Source organism: Sebastes fasciatus, chromosome 13 (genome assembly GCF_043250625.1).
Source record: "Sebastes fasciatus isolate fSebFas1 chromosome 13, fSebFas1.pri, whole genome shotgun sequence".
Lineage (NCBI taxonomy): Eukaryota > Metazoa > Chordata > Actinopteri > Perciformes > Sebastidae > Sebastes > Sebastes fasciatus.
In genome coordinates, this window is record NC_133807.1 from 5,139,067 (window position 1) to 5,159,767 (window position 20,701).

The 20,701-nt window shown below is 39.7% G+C and overlaps 1 protein-coding gene across 2 annotated transcripts in view; it reads right to left on the reverse strand.

The window, feature by feature from the left end:
• Positions 1 to 20,413, reverse strand: part of LOC141780000 (syntaxin-binding protein 4) — a 94,313-nt gene extending 73,900 nt beyond the window's left edge. Inside the window, exons 1-2 of one of the 2 annotated variants that reach the window (XM_074655042.1) lie at positions 20,294 to 20,413; positions 19,970 to 20,194 (exon numbers count right to left, since the gene is read on the reverse strand). In XM_074655042.1, the coding sequence (XP_074511143.1) occupies positions 19,970 to 20,034 (65 nt within the window). In that variant the 5' untranslated portion in view covers positions 20,035 to 20,194; positions 20,294 to 20,413. The other variant, XM_074655041.1, reaches the window with a different exon arrangement.
• Between the last annotated feature and the right edge of the window lie 288 nt (positions 20,414 to 20,701).

Sequence of the window (20,701 nt, forward strand, 5' to 3'; positions counted from 1 at the left end):
TTTAGCATTAATTAAAGTCCAATCCAAGTAAACCCCTTTAGGATAATGCCGCATCGCCCTGTCTGGGTTTATTTCGCAACAAAGACCCCCTAGCTGTACATTATACCGCTTATTACACGGCTACTTACTAAAGAAATCAATAATTTGACACAAAAATGGTCTGACAGAGTCCGAGTTCAGAACTGTGTCCATAGCAACGGTCTGTTGTAAAGAAATAGTCCTTGAGGCGGGACTTCTTCTATCAATTCAGCAGTAGTCGTTGCAGACACACCTGGTGGAGATCTGCACTCTACTGAGGTCACTTTTCTTGCTATGTTATCTTGTTATTCCATCCTGATTCAGTGGACCAAAAGTAGTAAGTCTGCTGACTGAGGAAAGAGGCAACAAGGAGACACATCAGGGTTCATTTGTAGTTGAAAGGTTTGTGTCCGGTCCTGGAAGGGATTAATATATCATATCTAAATACTTAAGCTTTGAGAATTTAAAGAAGTCTTTTTCCTCCACATGATGTTAAAATGAATAAAGAGTTTAATAACAAAAAAAAATGTAAAAAGCAAGTTGGACATATACAGGTTGAGAAGAGATAACATGCATTAGAGATCGTGTCTGCTCTATTTAATTTCCTGCGAGTACCTGCACATTTTTTTTAAACTGCCACGTAAGCGGATCAGAGGGGGAGCGATGTGACAGACAGGGAAACTACACTCTGAAGAGTTGTGTCGAGAAATACAATACATGAGATAGACATACTGTGCATGTATGCATGTTTGCATAATGTGGACACAAACCACAATGTAACCGGAATAGCTAAAAGTCGTCCCTCAGATCCTCTTACACTGTCAGATATCATCTACCTTGACCCACTTTCACCGCTCTCGTAGCGTTGTCTTCGGCTGCAGTAGGCAGCAGCAGTTTTTAGGGGAAAAAGTTCTAAGAAAAGCCACTGTGCACTGTACCTGCTCAGCACCAGTCAGACACAGTTAGAGACTAGCTGGTGTAACTGTAGTGGAGCATTTTAGCAGCTAAAGAGCCACATATTTTTCCTCAGGAGTTGGTGGAGACCAAAAACAGAGCTAAAAGAGTGAATATTGGACATACATTCATAAGGTGGACACAAACATCTGCAAATGGATGCCAATATTGCTCCGTAACTGCTGGATGTGTAAATAAGCAACTGCTTAATAACAAGTTAACCATACAAACTTAAAAGGTGATGTCAATGTTGCGTTCACAGCTTGTTTCTGCTGTTACTAAGTGGACAAAAAAAAAAAACAGGTTTGATGCCAAACAAGTCTTAAAGTCCCATATCGTGCTCATTTTCAGGTTCATACTTGTATTTTTTGTTTATACTAGAACTTGTTTACATGCTGTAATGTTAAAAAAAACAACTTTATTTTCCTCATACTGTCTGCCTGAATATACCTATATTTACCCTCTGTCTGAAATGCTCAGTTTTAGCGCATTTCAACGGAATTGCGTTGCTAGGCAACAATGTGGGTCCATGTTTACTTCCTGTCAGCTGATGTTATTTACAAACACTGCAACAGGAAATAAACTGGGACACATTTAGAATGTTTACATTTAAACCATGTAATGGTCTAAATATTGTACATTTGTGACATCACAAATGGACAGAAATCCTAACGGCTTGTTTCAAATACGGGCTGTGTGTGTTTCTCCGTATATTGAGCGTTTTGATTTTTTAACAGTATTTTTATAGCACTGCTTTATAATGTAAAAGACCTGAAAATCTCCCTTTTTACAATATGGGACCTTTAAAGTCCAATTAAATAGCTTTTTTTTTTAATTCTGTTTAAATCCAGGCAAAATCTGAAACTATATTATATGGTTTCATGATGACACCACCTATTCTTGCATTAATTGGATGGAACACCGTTAGTACTCTGTCTATGTACAGTAAATGGAGAACTTCCATACAGCCAATCAAACGACTTCATTTTAAACCATATTTGCATAAAGCCGTAACACAGACGGTCACACTGACTCACAGTTGAGGTGGAAATTGCGAATAATTTTGCTGAGTCGAATCACATCGTTCACTTGTTTTCCTTCAAACAGTGTTCAGTATGTACATCAGTGGGTGAACGGGCAAGACTTTATTAATAACCATCGTTAATAAATGGTAAATTGATAGTCAATTAAACTTGAGTTAAAAGGTATTTTACTGTCAACAAACCATGACATAATTAATGTTTACTAATTATTAGCAATGATATAATTTATGTTATTTTATCAATAGTTTGTGTAATGTGAAATAATTAGTTATATATTGTTATAGCAGATGTATCAGCTCATAACTGATATGAATCAATAACATTTACATTCTGATTAAATTAGTAAAATATTTATTAACAGTTTATTGTTTCACACATTACACATTTTATCTAGTGTATTAAATCTATGGTAATAATTACCAAATGATTTGTAAACCTTTTAAGAAATTATTTGTAAAACATCTATAAACATTACGTAGATAGATGGACCAGAAACTAATTATTATTAACCATTGATAAAGTATTACCTATACATCTAAATAGTGTTTATAGATGCTTTACAAAGTATTTATTAACCATTTAACAGAGTATTATAATCATCAGTTGCAACTTTATAAAAGCCATCCAAATAATGTTTATAGACATTTCACAAACCATTTATTAACCATTAATAACATGTTACAAACATCTGCTCCATCTATCTATGCAATCTTAATCCATACCGTCCCTCGGCTCATCCGGATGCTCTCCACGTTGTTTTTACACATTCATATGAGACAGTATAAAACATATTTTAGTAATAGGCTATATATATTTTTAATTTCCTTTGCAGTTAAACAATAGGCCTACAGAAAAAAAGGGGGTGCTGCAGCACCCTCAGCACCCCCACTTCCTGTGTCCATGCTTGGGTCTTCAGCAATACACCTGCCATGACGTAGTTGCATCACACACCCAAGTCACAACCACTCGTGGGCAACTAAGAGGGCCCCAAACAGCTCTAGATTTATTACGATGTTTAGATAGATATGAAATATCTCGAATATGATATGTAAGAATTGAAAGCTCCACCATGAACGGACGTTAAGTAAATTTAAGTACAAAAAAAGGGTCCTATAAGGGTCTGGGGGGGCGCCCCAAACCTGGGCCAATCAGTCAAAAAAAATAAAAAATAATGTGTGTATATGTATAGAAAATGAATAAATGCACAACTAGAATTTCAAATCAATAAATACAAAATGAAACAACAACCTGGTTGACCCTGCTGACCTGCTCTGGAGGTCCCCGACGGTGCCCCCAGTTGTGCTTCACTGCCAGTGGGCGGGCGGCGCCCCCCTTGACTTTATCATTGTTATAACTGTTATCATTATTATAATTATTATTATTATTATTATTATAACTAATTATGTTCCTTGCTCAATTATTTATTTAGTTATTTCCTTCCCTATGCTTTCCCTTAATTACCTGTATTACTTATTTATTTTATATATTTCTCTCTTCTCTCCATATAGCCACCCTATAGACTCCACCCCGAAACACATGTACACACACACACACACACACACACACACACACACACACACACACACACACACACACACACACACACACACACACACACACACACACACACACACCACGCATCATCTGGTTCTCTCATCCTACGTCAGAAATGTCTTAACTGGCCTGTACTCATTGTTCTTGTCGTCCTCTTGTTCTGTTAATGTATTGTCTTTTGTCTGGCAATAAAATAAAAAGAAAAAAAAGTTTTAAGTAGCCCACTTCTTCTACCACTGCCAACATTTCCAGTTAGAGAAAGGGTGAAAAGTAATCTTAATCCACGAATTTCTGACCATTACCGCCAACTCCCGGTGTGTGTGTGTGTGTGTTCTACTTCCGCCCGCATCTGCAAACATTCAGCCAATATCACATAGGGATATTTGTGTTTTGGTAAAACAGCGCCCCGCCCGCCGGCATATCGCTGATAGTTCAGGCAGAGAACGGTACTGCAGCACGGGGAGACAGCGAGAGGCTTTCCAAAACAAAAACCCACAAAATGATAATAAATTCAGATGAAGTTCTGTGAGGAGTTTGATGAGGGAAAAGCTCAGCGGCACAGTAACTGTAGAAAAGCGTTGTGTCGTGTCTAAGTGGTGTCTGTGAAGACTCACTCTCACCAGACTGCTTTTCCTTTTTGTCCATTTCATGTTACTGAGAAACACGATAAAATAAAACATGTGGTCTTCAGCAGATTATGTGTTTACAGGAGATGCTTGGACAGATTCAGAAAAGACGGTGAATCTTATTTTATCGGTACATTTGGTTGGTAATTAGAGCCGCGTTGTTATCTTCTGCTGGTGCCTCTGTGCGTTGGTATCCGACGCTGAGCGCCTGTATTTGACGAGGTGGGATTGAGAACGGGTTGGCAACATCCAAGAGACAAAATAGACTGAAGTGTTTGAGCGAGGGTTTCCTTCATTTCTTAATTAGCCTTCAGTTGAATGAAAGGCATCGAGCTCGTCTCAGCTAATTACAACCGTTGGGTCTCACACCAGCAGTACACTTCACATCCTCTCACTTGAAAGGAAGAAAGAGAAAAAAAAGGACAAGTGTCTGACACCATTGGCACAATTAAATAGACCCAACAGATCACTCAGCTAAGAAAGGAAACATCAATATGTGGAGGGGGGGGGAGAAAAAAAGAAAAAAGAAATCAGCAATAAGCAAACCCTGGAGGCAAATCCAGTCAGCATTTTGCTTCCGGATCCACATCTTCTGTGGAGAGAAAATCAAACCCGAAGAAGTCATTCCCACCCGATCGATCGCCACCAGAGGGGATATGGGACGAGAGTAGTCGATGGTGAGGTGAATTGGAATCCCATTACTGCAAATTGATTTTACCTGACAAGGAAGAATGGAGCTGATTCTCACAGTGTCTGTTAAGAGTCGGCAGAATGCAAGAGAAAACTTCAGGAGGAGATAGTAATGCAGCAGTTTAGAAGGAAACAACGCAGCGCTGAAGAGCACCGTAACACTTGTTTATCCAGCAGTCCTGGACATGAATGGGAACCGGGTTTGATTTAGATGTTCAGAAAGTGTTGGAGGTGGCCCCACAAATGCACATATGTTCCTTTTTCAGATTAAAACACCAACATAAAGGCATGGATAAACTTGAAAACAGACTGGGATGTAGACATTGGTTCCAGTTCATTGGATGACAGTGAAGGTTTCCATCCATGTGCAGACTGTACACATGGTCATACATTTGGGCTGCATGCGTACGTCTGCAGGAACTACCTTGTGCAACAAAAAAATTAGGATTGTGAATTAATCATTTTGAAAATTTTGACGATTCCAAAAATGTTTTGTTTATCTCAGTGGAACACATCTGGCGTTTGGTTCCCACTTCTAACAAGGCTTGTGATCCAACACTATAACGACGCTGGTATCACGTGGTATCTCTGTGTCGTCGGCTACCAGGTTGCCAGATAGTGTGGAATAAACGGATAATAAATGGCGATAAAAGGAGGCTGCCTCTGCCATGCCTAGCCGCACTGACACTGAATACGTGAATATTTACCATGGCAACAAGTAACAACTGACATTAGCACATATTAGCTGTCTTAGCTTAATTGTAAGAACAACAATAACCCATAAAATTACAATTCGGCATATTTAAACAAAACCAACAACAACTACCAACAGCCATAGTCCTCCCAATCTTAAACCTGCAGTAGGCAGTATATTTTTTGGCATCATTGGGCAAAAACTCCATAATAACCTTTCAGCATATTGTAATTCAATTGTTCTGAGAGATAATTAGACTTCTGCACCTCCACATGGCTCTGTTTTCAGGCTTTAAAAAAAGGCGTTCCTTCAACAGATCTCAACATGGCTGCCGGGTCACAAACTTTCTCATTTTACAGCTAAACCGTGCACTACAAGATGATTCTGAGAACATTTGAGGAGAGAAATAGGCATTACAATAACAGAATATTGATTCATATTTGATCAGCGCTGCCTAGTTTGACCGCTTGATCGAAGTTTGCGAGTGATTGACAGCCGGCTCTCATAAACAGCAGCTGGACGGCAGACTCTAGATCAGCTCTTACTGCTTGTTTTCCTCCGGTCTGTGAAATCTTGCAGATGCCGTTAGGAGCACCGGAGGACACATTTTTTCCAGATTACCTGTTTCATGTACTGCTGTCACGATATAGCGACCGTTTTATAAAAATAACTTTTTTAATCATATTTGCTCCAATCTCGCCTACTTCAGCTTTAACTAATGTGTCGTCACTGGTTAGATTGTCAAAATGAGAAAAAGAACAGCTTCGATCACTGAAGAGCAACGTTAGCATTAGTGACGGTTCCGTCCAGTTACCTCACGTTATAGTTCCCTCAAATAATGTATAAGGTGAAGCTATACAAGATGATTGTTGGAAAGACTAACCAGGATGGTTTTGGTGGGTTTTATTTTTATGCTCTAGAACAGCTGATCGCCAAGCTTAAACTACGGCAGAGGGGAGGCGCCGTGCTGCAAAATGACTTCATTACTTTACCTTGAAAGATTTATCACTTGACATGACTGTCTGTCTGAGTCTCACGTCACTCAACTATAAAATATGCAGGTTGTGCAACGAACTGGCATCCAGTTGTTGTGAAGTGAATGCAATGGAACGGAGGAGGGAGAGTACAACATCTAGTGGCTGAATGTTATCAAGGTTATCAATGTTATCAATGTTATCAATGTTATCAATGTTATCAATAGCGCCTTTAAAGAGCAAAATGTCCCTGTTACTTTGGAAAAAGATTTTGTTGGAGCTAATTTATATCATATTAAATAAATCCCTTAGACTTATATCATTTTTAAAATAGATCTAACACACGTCGAAACTACCGCTGCAGATGGCGAGCCAGCCACGGAACTCCATGGCACCAGGCTTGTGTGTGCGTGCGTGCGTGCGTGCGTGCGTGCGTGCGTGCGTGCGTGCGTGTTTGTCCAACTGTGTCGCTCTCAGAGCCAATTTAAGAGCTGACGAGAAAGCCGGCAAATGAGTATTGAAAACATTTCAATTCAGAAGTGACGGGTCATCTGATCAGCTCGTCTGATCAGCCTTTATAGAGACCACCAATCAAACTGAATGGCCCCAAGAGGCCCCCGGCCAAAACCTTGATTTAACCCCACTGATACTCTGGAGATACCTGAAGAACAGTCCACCAATGATCCTAACTCTGACAGAGGATGCTTAACCACAAAGACTGGAAGATGTAATCACTGCAAGAAGAATATATATATATATATGTATATATATATACATATATATATATATATACATACATATATATATACATATATATATACATATATAAATATGTATATATATATATATATATATATATATATATACATATATATATACATATATATATACATATATAAATATATATATGTATATATATATATATACATATATATATTTCAATGCTGCTAGTTGAAGGTATATATCATGTTTCCTCTCTTTTAAACCATCCTTGATTTCTTCTTTCTCATTACATGACTAGTGTTTTTAGGGGGTGGTTAGCCTACATAGGGGAACGTGAAGATGGGTGGTGTGTAGGGATGTAATGATTCATCTACTACATCGATGTATCGATTTATATTCCTACGATCCAACTACATCAATATGTACTCGGCAAGTTGTCCTTCACGGGAGACGATATAAAATCGATTTGAAATGCAAAAATCGATTGTATTGATACTAAGGATTTTCATCTTGTATTTAAGGACGACAAACATCATATGAAAGTGTTTTTTAGCACTTTTATTAGTAAAGAAATGTTGAACGTTACTCCGGTTCACTCTCCAGACATGCGCTAGCTTGCCTGCATCCATGGCGTGCATGCAGACGAACGGCGCTCTGGACTCCTCGCTCTCTCACCCGGTAGCGGCGTGGAGGGAGACGGGTGCCGGGTGCAGAGGAGCCGGTCGGCAGAGTTTCAGGCGGTATCATTCCACATGACGAGGGCGGCTTCACCCACAGGAGCTTTCCCCGTGCGCTGCCGTTTTTTCATTCAGAGAAAATGACTTTCCTTTCCCCATCATGATATCTACGTGCATGCAGCATCAGCCTCACGTATCCAGCCAGAAAGCAGGTCCACGAGGCGAATTATCACGACAGGAGTAAAGTAAAAAAAAAAAAGAAATTCAACTAATGTTAGTCTAACGTAGTTTTAAAATGTTTTCATGTATGAAAAGAGCCCAAATGAACACTGTAGGTGGACTACTTGATTACTATCAGCAGATTATTTAAACAGCGTTTGTAGAGGAATGATTCTGTCCCAAGCTGTTTGATCACTATCAGCGGTTGATCTCTGTATTATTGATCTACTGTTTATATTGAAAATGAGGACAGAAGCAGCAGGTTAAACCACTGTTCATTTAACTTGAATAGAAGTTGGTTTATTATATTTTTGTGTTAAATATTGCACTGCCTTGTATCTTGAGAACTGAAGCAGCGGGTCCTGCAGTTGTACCTTTTATTATTTTCTAATAAAAGCTGTATGTATTTACCATTAATCGTTGTTTACTTGTTTATATCCATAATTAATTTATCCCTGATTCCCTTAGAAGAAAAAATTTGAAGAATCCTGACCTGCTCTGTCCAGTATCAGATATTTATTTCAAAGTCACACTGACTGAATGTTTGGAAAAAAAAGTTACTGTATTGATTTCAAATCATTGAATCACATCGTATCGTATCGCATCGCATCGCATCGCATCGCATCGCATCGCATCGCTCTAGATTAGCCAAATATCATCCTTGAATCGTATCGGAACCATGGCAATCGTATCGTATCGTATCGTTGTAAATACATATCATTACACCCCTAGTGGTATGTGTGGGTCGGTCTGGACCAAAATGCAAGGGATGTTTTTTTTTGTCAGTGCTAATTAGCAAATGTTAGCATGCTAACAAACTAAAATAAGATGAACATCAGCATGACAGCATTGACATTGTGAGCATGATGGTAGCATGCTGACATTAGCATTTAGCTCAAAGCACCACTGTGTCTAAGAGGTACAGCCTCACAGAGCCACTAGCAGGGCTGTAGACTAGATTAGTCTTTTTATTGTAAGTGCCGCTGACATCGTTTGCACCAATTCGCAATGTTTTTAATTTCTTGCCCAAATTTGATTCTTGCCAGAGTGGAAACACTTTGGTGACAAAGAACGTGTCATTAAGAAGAAGAACTAAAAAGATGGTTTCAGTGTGAGCAGTGTAGCAGGTACTGGAAGTTACGAGCAAAAAAGTTGGAGACGGGTTTTTTTGAAGAACTCCTCAGCTAAGAGAAGGGGCAGCAGGGTTGACCCAGTTGCTATAGATGACATCATGTTTCATGATGAGTGAACTTCCACACAACGTCCACAGTGAACGGTGTTTGACAGGTGAGCGGTTTGTGTCGGTGAATGTGAAACGAAATATTTAACAATACGGCAGGTGTATGAAGAACAAATGAAATAAAATTTAGATAGATAGTTGGTGTGATAATTCTACATATACAGCAAGGATCATGAAATCACATTTATTTATGTATTTATTGCATCTGATGATTTAATAATCTTAAGGAAACAAATTGTTTTTGCAACCGTCATCTCCAGCGCTTTTGTTTGCATTTCTTGGCAAGATGATTGAATCCTTATGATCAAATTATCAATATGAGACACATTACCTGTAGCACATTACTGACCGCGAGTAGGACTTAGTGACTTCTCTCAGACTTAGAAGCTCCTTTAAGCAATAAAATATCTTGTGAATTGCTCCTAGACCAAAAACTTAGGAGTCATAAAGTTAGTACTGACACATTCATTACTGGCCTAGGAAGGAAGTTGTGTTTTCACCGGCGTTGGTTTGTTGGTTTGTCTGTTAGCAGGATTACTCCGAAAGTCCATGATGGATTTGAATGAAATTTTTTGGAGGGTTGGGGTGTGGCACAATGAACAATCCATTGGATTTTGGTGGCAATCCGGATCATGGAATGTTTTTGTTTTTTTAATAATTCCGTTCAGCCTGTGCAGTAAAACCACAGGCTTTAAGACATGCGCAGTGTAACTGATGACACTAGATCCAGCATTTTTTCACATTAAACTCGGTGAAATTACAGTTGAGTTCGACCAAAGCACACTTGGTGATTGTTGGAAAGAGTAACGACGACGGTTTAGGTGAGTTTTACTTTGTTTCTGTCAAGTTTGAATGAAGTGTTTTACGATGCTCCGCTACGTACAGCTGATCTCATCATAAACAAAAATACACGTGGATGATGGGCGCAGGCTGCACGGAGAGGGGGGGGGCATCGAACTTGGGCAGCTTGGCGGAGGTCTGCGCTCTCTGAGTGCCATTCTAGTATTTTTAGTTTTAATAACTCTATAACTTAGGAGCTACTTTTAACCTGATGATGTTTTATGACTACAAGCCCTGGTCCCCCTCCCTTTAAAAATAAAAAAATAAAAATAAATCGTTGACCGTTGACCGTCGGGTTAGGGTAGTTTTTCCAAAATTTTAGATCAATAAAGATCTGTGCTCTGAGATACCTTTCCCAGAGTTACTCTGTTCTGAAGTATTGTAGTTTGCTATTTACTTCAACCTGTCTTTATATACTCCTTCAGTGATTTCCTAAGTTACCAGAATGCCTGTCTATAGTCTCTTTAGAATTTCACATTAGGAGGAGATAGACATTTAAAGCAGCAGTGACAGCCACATCAGTGGCGTTTTCTAAATAAAGTAGGACGTTTTGTACTCTACTGGACTGTCAGACCGTGTTCTACACACACAGTATATCTGTGCAATAATGATCTTGAGTGAACAGGAAAGGAACAAAGGACATATGTACATCATAACAATGTGTCCCAGATAAGGAGGTGAGAGACGCTAAGGCCAGGTGACTTAATGAGAGCATGTTGTTTTCCTCTGTCACAGCAGGACTAAAGCGATGTGTGTTGCCACCAGAGGCCTGAATTCCACAGGACAGGAGTCGAGTAAATAACCTGTCAGAGTGCATCCAGTCACACCTGCCAGCACTGTCACAGCCCTGTGGTCATTTTCACAATAAAAATCAAGTCAAGGACACCTCGCCAAACAAAAAAAATAATGTTAATAAATGAACTGTGCTATATGTGAGTTTTAAAGGACCCATATTGTAAAAAGTGAGATTTTCATGTCTTTTATATTATAAAGCAGGTTTTAGTGCGTTATAAATACTGTTAAACTATCAAAACGCTCAATATACGGAGAAATACACACAGCTCGTATTCAGAAATTGTGCGTTTGAAACAAGCCGTTTCTCTCCATTTGTGATGTCACAAATATACAATATTTAGACCATTACACGGTTTTAAACATAAACATTCTAAATGTGTTCCGGTATATTTCCTGGTTGCAGTGTATGTGAATGTCATCAGCTGACAGGAAGAAAACATGGACCCAAACTGTTGCCTAGAAACGCAATTCTGTTCCAATTCCGTTGAAATGCACTAAAACGGAGCGTTTCAGACAGAGGGTAAATACAGGCATATTCAAGCCGACAGTATGAGAAAAATAACGTTTTTTTTAACATTACAGCATATAAACATGTTCTAGTAGAAACACAAAATACAAGTATGAACCTAAAAATGAGCACGATATGGGACCTTTAAAGAAAGGCTGTCAATATTGTAGATCTAATATTTGAATTTCAAAAAACTGCTTCCAAAATCACATTTATGCCACGAATAATCTCCATAAACAGATTCTGCATTCGTATCCAGGCATTTGTAGGCAACGGGACAAGATTTTGGCTTAAATCTTTGGTTGAATGCAGGTAAAAAAAACGTGTGGAAAGCAAAAGAGGTGGAACCCATTGGCTGAAATGCAATCTCAGAGCCCACAGGCTATCATCTGACAATGATTAAGCTTTTTACAGTTAAAATTAGCTTGTAAACTGGCTACTTGTGAAACAATCCAGTCGAACACATAGTCTCTCAACTCAAACTCCATTTTCGCAACACAAGTTGCTCATCGGACTGTAAACGATAAGCAGCGAAATGAGCAGGGAAACAAAGTCTTGGCCCGGATATCCGCTGGCTGCACCGGAACCCCAGAAATTGTCCGCTGCCCCCCAGAGGCTAAATCGTCATCAGACCGATAGCCGATGGATTGTACCAAGAAAGAATGCAAAACCTTTCAGTCCATGAGCCTGACCCCCAAAATTTGTCCGTCGTGCCACTTTGGAGGGACGAAGTCTCATAGTGATTTTTTTAAAGGCCTATGTCCCTAGTGTTGGAAATTGCATGATAGCATTGCAGCAATGGTAGCTGTCTATGTGCTATCACTCTTTTTTTCATCCCTCCATCATTGAAAATGTTCCATCTTGTTTTAAAATTTTACATAAAGATTACAATATAAAAGAGGGTAACCAACACACAATATCATGAAGTCATATATCATTGTAAAGCTTAGACTATAATCTATCCATCAGTCACATTGTCATGACACTGAGGTCAAGAGAATTTGACCTTTGACCTCTAATAATGCAATGGCGCAAATTGGAGTGCCACTCCAAATGCCCTTATAACTACCTTCATATTGATCTGCTGTGCACATGGATAGTTCCAGCATAAAGAGCACAAAAGGACATTTCTTATCAGAAAAAAAAACGTAACTTTGTGCAGTTTGTATCTGATCACTATGAGACTTGGTCCCTCCAAAGAGGCACGACCAACCCCCTGGTTCAATAATTTAATACTTCTGACTACTGCAACTCCCTACTAGCAGACCTCCCTGCATGCACATTCAAACCTCTGCAGATGATCCAGAACGCAGCAGCGCGACTGTTCATATCCCTCCGTTGGCTCCCAGTTTCCGCTCGCATCAAATTCAAAACCCTGTTTGCTCGCTTACAAAACAGCAACAAAAACGTCTCCCTCCTACCTGAACTCCCTCATCCAGGTCTACACTTCCTCCAGTCCACTACGCTCTGCCAATGAAAGCTGCCTGGTACTCCCATCACAACAGGGCCCTAAGTCGCTAGCTGGACTCTTCTCCTCTGTAGTCCCCCGGTGGTGGAATGAGTTACCAAACGCCATTCGATCCGGAGAGTCTCTTTCCACCTTTAAGAAAAAGCTACAGACCCAGCTCTTTCATGAACACCTCCGCACCTAATGACTCTGATGCTACTGATGATGATGATATTGATGATGATATTGAGGACGTTAGTGACGATGATATTGATGACGATGATGTTAATGACGATGATATTGATGACGATGATGTTAATGACGATGATATTGATGACGATGATGTTAATGACGATGATATTGAGGATGTTAGTGACGATGATATTGATGATGTTAGTGACGATGATATTGATGATGTTAGTGACGATGGTATTGATGACGATGATATTGATGATGATGATATTGAGGGTGATAATGACGATGATATTGATGATGTTAATGATGATGATGATATTGATGATGTTAGTGACAATGATATTGATGACGATGATATTGATTACGATGATATTGATGACGATGATATTGATGATGATGATATTGATGAATTTAATGATGATGATATTGATGATGATGATATTGAGGATGTTAATGACGATGATATTGATGCTGATAACATTAATGACGTTGTTGATGTTGTTAATGATGATGATGACAAACAAAAAAACGCTGCCATCCACCCTGTGCATTGCTTCTGTGCGCTGCCTATCGGCACCCGTGTCCGTTCGGACTTGAAGCCGCTGTCTGCACTTACTCACATTGTCCCCTCCTATCTAGATCCTTGCTTGTGTTGTACGAACTCTCAGATGTACGCCGCTTTGGATAAAATCCTCTGCTAAATGAAAGAATGTAGAATCGTAGAGTTGTACACACAGCTCACAATGACAGCTTGAATTTTTAAAGTACCTTTCCCCGTTAGTTATCTTGCAAGCTAGTTAACTCAACGCATGGCAAATTTCACAACGGATGTATTTGACAAACTAATGGATTTATTTGACAAATGAATGAATTATGTCTGCTTATGATACGATAAAAAAAAAGTTTGCTTCTATCTGCATATGACATGGTAAATACAGCCTGAGCAAATAACCCCTATATTTCCATTTTATTCCTGTTAATTCCCATTAATTCCTGCCACCTTGAATATTCACAGATTTTCCAACCCTAGTGTTAACCCTAGCGTTAACCCCAGCTGCCCCGTGTTGATCTTTTCTCCTCAGCTCCAAATAACCAGTCTGTAACCTGCATCTAACCTTTGTCTCTGCATTCCTGCCACAGTTCTACCTTCTTATCCACCTCCTCCTCCCCGACGGGGCCTAGCTTCAGCCAAGGGTCACGACGATTCACCAGGTAAAGATCTTCTACTCCCCATCAGTCCTCTCCAGTCTACCGGTGCCTCCATTAACTATTCAGTCCATTCTCCTTCAACACCTGCTGTTCTACAGTTCTCCATCCCGTCCTTCTATCCCCCCCTGTCAATTTCCAATAAGCTAGCCTAAAACCCTGCCCAGCCTCTGGGTCTGTTCCACAAATCCGTTTTCAATCTCTCTAAAATCCTCCCAATACACATGTATCATTTTAAACACCTGATAGAAAAAAACAATACGGATGTGTCACAGCAGGAACGTCCTTCCATCATATCAGAGGTGAGCGAGACCGACAGGCTGATATTTGAAATTGAACAAAAGGCCAAAGTTGACCCGTGGGTTCTGTCTAGCCCAAGCATCTAGTGCCAAAAGCAAAATATGAAATTGAAGTGGAAGAGACAGAAAAAGAAAAGAACAGTGTTTTGTACTCAGCAGTGCACCATCTGTCCCACTTTCTCAACATCCTGTTTGATCTGTGTTGGCAGCTGTGGTGTGTGATTCATGCTCCATGTATCTCTCTTCAAATGTTTCAGAACGGAGAATGAATTAGATTAAAGCATCTACATTAACAGGAATGACATGTAGAATCTGCTTAATGTCCATAAGCATCTTCTCCTATTTCAGGGGTCTGCAACCTGTGGCTCCGAAATGAATAACTGTTTTTTGTTTACATTTTCATTTTTTATTTATCATTGTTGTAGGTCTATGGTACAACAGTACGGCGGAATATTAGGGCCACATTGAGGAAAAAAAAAATCGGAGATCTCGAGAATAAAGTCATAATATTACGAGAATAAAGTCATAGGTTTACGAGATAAAAAGTCGTAATATTATGATTATGACTTTTTTTTCTCGTAAAGTTATGACTTTATTCTCGTTATATTATTCTCGTAATATTACCACTTTTTTTCTCGTAAAGTTATGACTTTATTCTCGTTATATTATTCTGGTAATATTACCACTTTTTTTCTCGTAAAGTTATGACTTTATTCTCGTAATATTATGACCTTTTTTTCCCTCAATGTGGCCCTAATACTTCGTAGTACATTTGCACTTAAGCCCTCGCTGCATTAGACTTATATACTATATAGTTAGACCTATAGGCTGTGTTACCTTTCACAGCCAATGCTCAAATGTTTTGCGGCTCCAGACAGTTTTTTTTGGCTTAAAATGGCTCTTTTGATAGTGAAGGTTGCTGACCCCTGTCCTATTTAGTTCCAAGTCAGCTTGGGGGCGGTTCACTTGTGGTGTGAAATCAAAGCAGACTAACCATAGGATTGGTGTATGATTTTAGCATTAATTCAAAAGCTAAACTATTATTAAATGCTGATCATCAACGTTCACGGATCTCCTAAGAGAGCTACAGTATGAATCTGATTTATAATCATGCAGGATCATTGTTGTTTGTGAGATTTTGCCCGTAGAACACAGCTGAAGATGTGTTGTTCTTTCAACAGTTCCTCATTAAAAAGTGAGTCAAACAAGTGAAATGTAGCAGCAACGCAGTAACTCGTAGTGACAATGAATACATCAGGTTCAGTACAGTCAAAGAACTTATACTGATAAGTGAAAGCTCCATTGTAACATCAGGAAGCAGCAGCAGAGCTACGCCTCCGCCATTTTGGACTGAAGGAGGCTGCTGTATTATCAAAGGACGCCAGTAAAACATCTGCCTAAAAAGTGCTGTACAAAAGTAAAACAATTAATTCTGTTCTATTGTCATATATTTAATGTCTCTACCGAAATGGCCTGTGTTGAACAATTAAAATTAGGGATGCGATACCGGATCGGATATCGGTGATAAGATAAGATAAGATAAGATAAGATAAGATGAGAGGAAACATTTCCCCATGAGGACAATAAAAGTATATCTTATCTTATTAATAGAAGTTAGAAAAATCCAGCACACAGATTTTGAGCGCAATCTCTAACTTTTTCATGTCAAGGATCCAAATGGAGTCCAATAGACCACAGACCATGGATGTAGAAGAGGTTGTGTCCTGGTCTTTTGGCCTGCGTGTTAGTAAATAGCCTACAACTCCATTAAATCCTGTTTATGTCGTGCTACCAGCGCTACTAGCTCCTGGCCGATAGCCGGTTGTTTGGGAACAAAGACGTTAATACATCCACCACGGTACAGGCTCACAGCATACAGTCCATAGGTGTATTAAAAGATAATAAAAGCGATGAATTACAGACAATATATCCGTTATTACAGCCGCATACAGCTAGCAGGAAGCCGGCAGAACCCGATATGTCATATGAGCGTGCAGGGCGGTGCAGTCCCGTGGGTCTGATGCATGTTCATTATGGCGAGGAAAATAACTCTGAATTCAGCTGTTAGTTAATTTTACTACTTTTAGGACGCAATGATTTAAATAAGGACTGTTTAAGTGTTCCTACTGGGAAGTTTATCTACCTCAAAAAAAAATATCTGCAGATTTCCAAAAACATACCCCCGCTCACCGCTTGACCCCTAATAAGGTAGGGCCAAAGTTTTTTTGCCCTTTTGGAACTAATGGAATTAGTCTATTGAGCACAATGTAGCTTGGCCGGACAGACGGATGGACAAGCGGAGCGCTAAATCGCTTCATCTCTTTGCTTCTATACTCTTTGGTACAGTACAGCATGACCTGCTGTCAGTCACATGATATAACGCTAATGATGCAGGATGACATCAGCAAAACTGCCCAGTTACCTGTCAGCCCATAATGAATCCTCTTTGTTCACTTGTAATAAGTCAGTGTGAAGAAGAAACAAAGCCGAACTAAAAGGCAACAGCGGACCACACTACACGTGTGAAAGCTATTAATGCCGTCCTAAAATAAGACCCCAACCATCAGACCACACTGCCACCAGAATGGTTACTGTTACACATCATCTATAGCTTCAGTAGAAGTTATTTGTCACTATGAAAGAGACGAACCGGTGGATCACGGACCACACATGAAGTAGGGAACCCTGGCTATAGTGATCATTAAAGAAAACTCCAGTCTTCAATACTGAACAGTCCTGTTGACCGGCGCAATGCTCGCTTCATTCCACATTTGGCTTTTTTTGTTGTTCTCAGCAAATCATTAGGAGTCATTATGGTTTCATATACTGTATAACCACTACTGCAGCCAAACAACCTTACAAGATATATTCTACTACAGCTTTCAGTTTGAGTGACAGATTATCCGACTACAGGGCAGTTTTATGCATTGCATGAATACAAATTCAGAAATAAGTCAGGATGTCCATGAATCATTACCATTCCACCCAGTCAAGTCCTTCCTTACCAACCTTCTGCACAACCCCTGACTTACAGTCACATCTACACATGTGAAATAGAGTTCACCACCCTTTAACACAGACATTTCAGGTGTTAATCAAGAGTACATTACTTTATTTATTAGTATAAAGTTTGTTTACGGTAAATCGCAAAATAAGGCATTTTAAAAAACTACTGCTTTTTGTTACAATTTTTAATATGAATCTATGATGAGTTTACGATTATTTCTTTGTACTACTAAAGATTACCAAATACAAACCTCAGACGTACAAACGTAACAAACCGGTTTCTGCTTTGTATTCCTACAAAACAGCAAAACTTTGTGTGCAATCTCACAAAATGTTGATTCCGATCTACAAATCACAATTCCATATGACTCATTCTACTGTTTTCTCAATACGGCTGAGCTTTATCTTGTATATCATGTATAAGTGCATGTTTGACTTTATTCCGACACTCCTCGTAGACTTTTTTTTTAAAAACTGACCTCTCCCCTGGCAGCCGTTTAAAGCAGCAGCAGCAGCTTCTCAGCAGATTATTAAACATCCCTCCACAGCGCTGCTCCTGACTCTCTCCCTGCATGTGTCTCACCTACCTGGTCTTAATGGTGGGGTTCATCCTGAGAGGAAACATTCCCAGGTCTATGTCTTTGCTGTCAGGATTAAACTCTAGGGCTCCCGAGACGTAAATTAGAAAATAGTCCCAGAGCTCGGGTAACTTCTGGGAGGAGAGAATCATGAGGGAAACGTTAGGGGTGGTTCTGTTTGCGGGAGAGACTCGGGCCGGCAAAAAGCGGGTGTCATCCAGGAAAGAGGGGCTATAACCAACAGAGTCATCGCTCTCACTTCAGCTCGCCTTTAAGCGCTCCCCCGGCTGACCCAGCCTCAACAGTCCACTCAGCAACAACACATTTAGCTGACTGACTCCTCCCCTCAGGACAGATCACAAGAACAAAATGAACTCTCCAAACTGCCCTACTTTCACATTTCAGCTTTATTTAGCTGGTTTGATTTGGGAAAACTCACATATTGTTCATATTTTGCCTTGAGAGAAGTGATTTGTATGTTGCTTTATAGATGCTAAATGTGTTTCCTATTTGGCTCTAAACATTGTGTAATGTAACCCCCATATGGCAGTTCAATAATAATAATAATAATAACTCAGTCATTGGCACTGCATTACGTTGCTTCATTTTGTCAATGCAATTTAAAAATCACACTGGAAGTAACATTAAGCTTAAAGAGGTTTCACCCCACTCCTTAAATACTCAAATCTAACTGAACACATGATGTATTGTTATAGTGTTAATTATGAATGTGCTTAATCTGCAGGGTTTTACATTGAGTAATTATTAAAACAAGTGTTACAATCTAAGGTAGCAGTAAAGTTACCAAAATGACAATTTTCCTTTCATTTTGAAATATTTAAAACCGTTTAACACAGCAAAAACTTGAACATCTTGTAAATATTCACTGTGCAATAATGATATGAGTCGTGCAATACCTGCAGAATGTGAATGTTGTGTGTGTGTGGTATGTGTGTTTTTATTATTTTTTTTATAGTTTTAGAGGCACGTTAGTTTGTTTCTTGCACTTTTTGTGGATTGCATTTAAAGATAAAGATAAGATATATTCTATTCTATCTTGTGTTGTTATTTTTTTTTGTTGAGAAAATTAAAAAATTTATTCTAAATTAGAAAAATAAATAATACGTTGACACCATTAAAAAAAACAAAAAAATAGGCCTATCTATGTGTGCAAAGAAAAATAAAAAAAAACAGTCCAAATCACCTCAACCTAATCTCATCCCCACCAACACACACACACACTTCCCATCAGGTGAAAGTTAATATTTAAAAATGACCATTTTCAAAAACCAAAGGTTTTGTTACACACATTATTAGTCAACACTGATCATACTGCATATTATAAACCATAATGGTAATCGGGCAAATTCGGCATCACACCCATACCGAAAACAAACACACTTCAAATTTAATTTAATAACTTTGTGCTTAATCCGCTATATTTGTGCCGCTCTGTGCCGAGCCTCCACTGGCTGTGGGAAGAACAAGTGAGCCACATGACACAACAGCCTTATTGCTTACGTGTGCCCAATCTATATTGATTATCCACTATTGACGTCTTCAGGCATGTTTGAGGAGGCTCGAAATAGCCAAACCCGTAATGAAGTTCTGCGGGCCTGTTGCGTTCTAGAGCGCACTCAAACGCGCAGCAGGAGTTGAAGCCAGAAACTAGTTTCCACGTACCAGTAAATGAGAGAAAGTCCGTCGAAACGCTCGAGTTCTCTCCCCCGCTGTTTCAGCAGAGACATGCTGTAGTATCCCACCGTGGTCCAGGTGTTCAGCCCTAGGAACCAGGAGCCTTACAGCCGGACCCTGGCGCGCATCGCTCTGCGCCGCGCTCTGCGGCTCGTCACCCGGCTGTGCCTTCGCTGACTGCGTGGATGTGTCAGCAGTCATCCACCTTCAACCCTTCAAATCAATGAGACGGACACCGGTGTAACGGGAAAGCTCTGTCGGCCCGATTCTAATCTGACCGACACGTGGGCTTTTTTTTTCCTGCTGACTGACCTTTATCCATCTGTTTGACCAAATTTCAGTGTCTCCTCAGCAGAGGCACCGCAGCGGGGACACAGTTCTACTGGCCGAGAGAGATGAGACACAACATGAGACACTACTGATCCACAGGAGTCAGTGCTGCTGCTGCATTCAAGGTCCAATTAAGAAAAACAGCCCGTACGACATCTAAGGTTAAGTAGTCTACCTGCTTGGAAGAATTCGTGCCAGTCACCTTATTTAAAGGGGACATATCGTGCTCATTTTCAAGTTCATGTTTGTATTTTGGGTTTCTACTAGAACATGTTTACATGCTTTAAAGTTAAAAAAAACACAGTATTTTTCTCGTACTGTCCGTCTGAATATACCTGTATTAACCCTCTCTCTGAAACGCTCTGTTTTGGCGCATTTCAACGGAGTGGC